General features: G+C 41.7%; 1 protein-coding gene across 1 annotated transcript in view; it reads left to right on the top strand.

Annotated features, from left to right (window-relative positions):
* The window catches only part of lonp2 (lon peptidase 2, peroxisomal), a 55,858-nt gene that overhangs the window by 47,805 nt on the left and 5,386 nt on the right, over window positions 1-2,667 (top strand). The window contains exons 10-11 of the mRNA XM_015383787.1: window positions 1,949-2,090; window positions 2,173-2,323. Of these exons, the coding sequence (XP_015239273.1) occupies window positions 1,949-2,090; window positions 2,173-2,323 (293 nt within the window). The remainder of the gene's footprint in view (window positions 1-1,948; window positions 2,091-2,172; window positions 2,324-2,667) is intronic.

Genomic DNA, 2,667 nt, shown 5'->3' with positions numbered 1-2,667 from the left:
TACAGTAACTTATTTTTAATTAATATTGACTAAAATGGCTTTAGCTCTAGAGCAGAGGTCTTCAACAGGGGGTCCGCGACCCCTAGGGGGTCCACAGAGGTTCTGCATGGGGGTCGCAAAGGTTTTGGTTGATTAGACTTTTTTTTTTATTTCCCCCTGCAATTTTTTCCACTCATTGAAATGTTTTTAAATCCACATTAACATGAATTCAACACACTGTAGTAAACAGATAAATGGAGGCAGAAGATGTCTTTCAGTCATTTATGCACACATTCAGAGACACACACACTGCAAAAACTGCTAATCTAATTTAGTAATTATTTCTTAAAATAAGTGGATTCCTTCTTAAATTGAGCAGACACTTTGCCAATGTAATAAGACCATTAACATTTAAAATAAGAAAAAACAACAGAAGTCTCTTATTTCAAGGGCATAATATCTAATTTTCTTAGTTCAAGGGTAAAAATGCTCATTCCATTTGCAGATCATTTTATTTTCCGGCTTAAATTAAGGGTGAATACAATTATTTTAATACATTTTTACTCATTTGTAGAATGTTTTTGCAGTGCAGGAGCTCTTTCAAGCTGGGAACTGATTCATTCACAACACCTGACCCAACCAGGAATCAGAATCAGAAATACTTTAATAAACCCACGGAGAAATTACTTTCGTTACATATAGGACCAGTTTGATATAACACAATTGAATCCAATATATATAATTAGGGGGTCCCCGCTCCATCTATACATCAGTTTGGGGGTCCTTGGCCTGGAAAACGTTGAAGACCCCCCCTCTAGAGGCTTCTTCTCTCAACATCCTGGAAACTTCAATCATGTCTGGCCGTTACTGCAACTAAGAAATAACAGTATAATAATTAAAGCTGATTTTCTTTTTTTAAGTTAAAATAAACGGATTTTCTGCTGGTTGGTACACTGCTGCTAAAATTAAATGTGGCAATAACTATTTTGCGCATGCCTATTAGAACTATGTATGCTGATCTGACAGCATGCGCACTGGGAAAATTTATTAAATTAAGTGTATTTACCCTTAATTTGAGCAGGTAAATGAGATAGTTTGCCAATAGAGTGAGTATTTTTACTTTTAAAATAAGATAATTCGATAATATGCAGTTGAAATAAGACAATGTAATTGTGTTTTCTTATTTTAAATCTAAATAGTCTTGTTCCATTGGCAAAATGTCTCTTTTATCTCCTCAATTCAAGAACAAATGCACTTATGTTAAGAAAAAGGGACTTATCTAGATTCCGATTCTTTTCCAGTATGCTGTTCTGACAGAACACAGGCCACGCCCACATGTCAGCCTCCCAGGAACCGGAAAAGTTTTTTTTCATTTAAAGTAAACCAAACAAGCAAGAAGTGGCAAAACTTGTGAACCTGATTTCTGCACCCAAATAGTTAACACATGTCCCACATGTAAATGTAAATCTCTTCCTACAATGGGGACATTCACTCTCTGCATTTAACCCATCCCTTTGGGGAGCAGTGGGCTGCCACTGTGCGACGCCCAGAAAGCGGTCTGGAGTTAAGGGTCTTGCTCAGGGACACAGAGTGGCAGTCTGCGGGAATGTGGATGGACAAAAGAATCAATCAATTTGGCAAACCGTTATAAAGTGATGTGTTTAAATGAAAAGAATTACCAGAGCATTCATGGTGTGGCTGTACGTGCTGCATCACACTCCCAAACACAGCAGCTGGACACGAGCAGCGGCCTAGTCAAAGTCCTAACTTTAGCCTAGACCTGGACGAACTTCCTGATAACACGTCAGAAAGTGATAACGGGTCAGAAAGTGACACGGTACCTCATCTCCAACAGGTCAAAGTTCACGACAGAAGGTGGGATGTCCCCATCAGGAAAGGTGTTCTTGGTTTATGTTGTTGTTGAAGGTTCGGCAGCGGGTGATTTTAAAGGTGTGGGTTCTGTTTCCAGGAGAACCTATGTGGGCAGCATGCCCGGCCGGATCATCAACGGTCTGAAGACAGTCGGCGTCAATAATCCGGTCTTCCTCCTGGATGAGGTGGACAAGCTGGGGAAAAGTCTGCAGGGGGATCCAGCTGCCGCTCTGCTGGAGGTCAGACTCCTTCATTGCGTCCCGTCCCTGGAGGTTCTGACCTTAATGACTCACCAGACCTCCTCTTTCTCTCCTACTTCAGGTCCTGGACCCAGAGCAGAACCACAGCTTCACAGATCATTATCTGAATGTGGCCTTCGACCTCTCCCAGGTGCTTTTCATCGCCACCGCCAACACCACGGCAACCATCCCTCCTGCTCTGCTGGACAGGATGGAGGTGCTGCAGGTTCCAGGTGAGCGTTTCAGAACTTTCTCAAAGGTCTGGAAGAAGAACCGATTTGAATGTAGGAGGTTCCAGGTTTGGTCGGACCTGTTTTTGAGGACGACTCAGTTCCTGCTGCATCGTCAGGTTCCAGGACCAAACCTAATTATATTGTTAAACACTGTAGTAGTTAGTTTGCTTCCCTTTGTTTGCAGATAAAAGTTCACATGAATAAAGGTCCTGTTTAGCAACCCGAGCTCACCTAGATGATGATGTCACTGTTTCATTATTAAAGGAGGGTCCAACAGCTCCTAGAAATCCTTGATAGTTGTGTTTTTGGATGGATGGATGGATGGATGGATGGATGGATGGATG

Source organism: Cyprinodon variegatus, unplaced genomic scaffold, assembly GCF_000732505.1.
Source record: "Cyprinodon variegatus isolate N-32 unplaced genomic scaffold, C_variegatus-1.0 Scaffold294, whole genome shotgun sequence".
Classification (NCBI taxonomy): Eukaryota; Metazoa; Chordata; class Actinopteri; order Cyprinodontiformes; family Cyprinodontidae; genus Cyprinodon; species Cyprinodon variegatus.
Note: the sequence above shows the minus strand (reverse complement) of the source record. Positions and strands in the feature narration are given on the sequence as shown.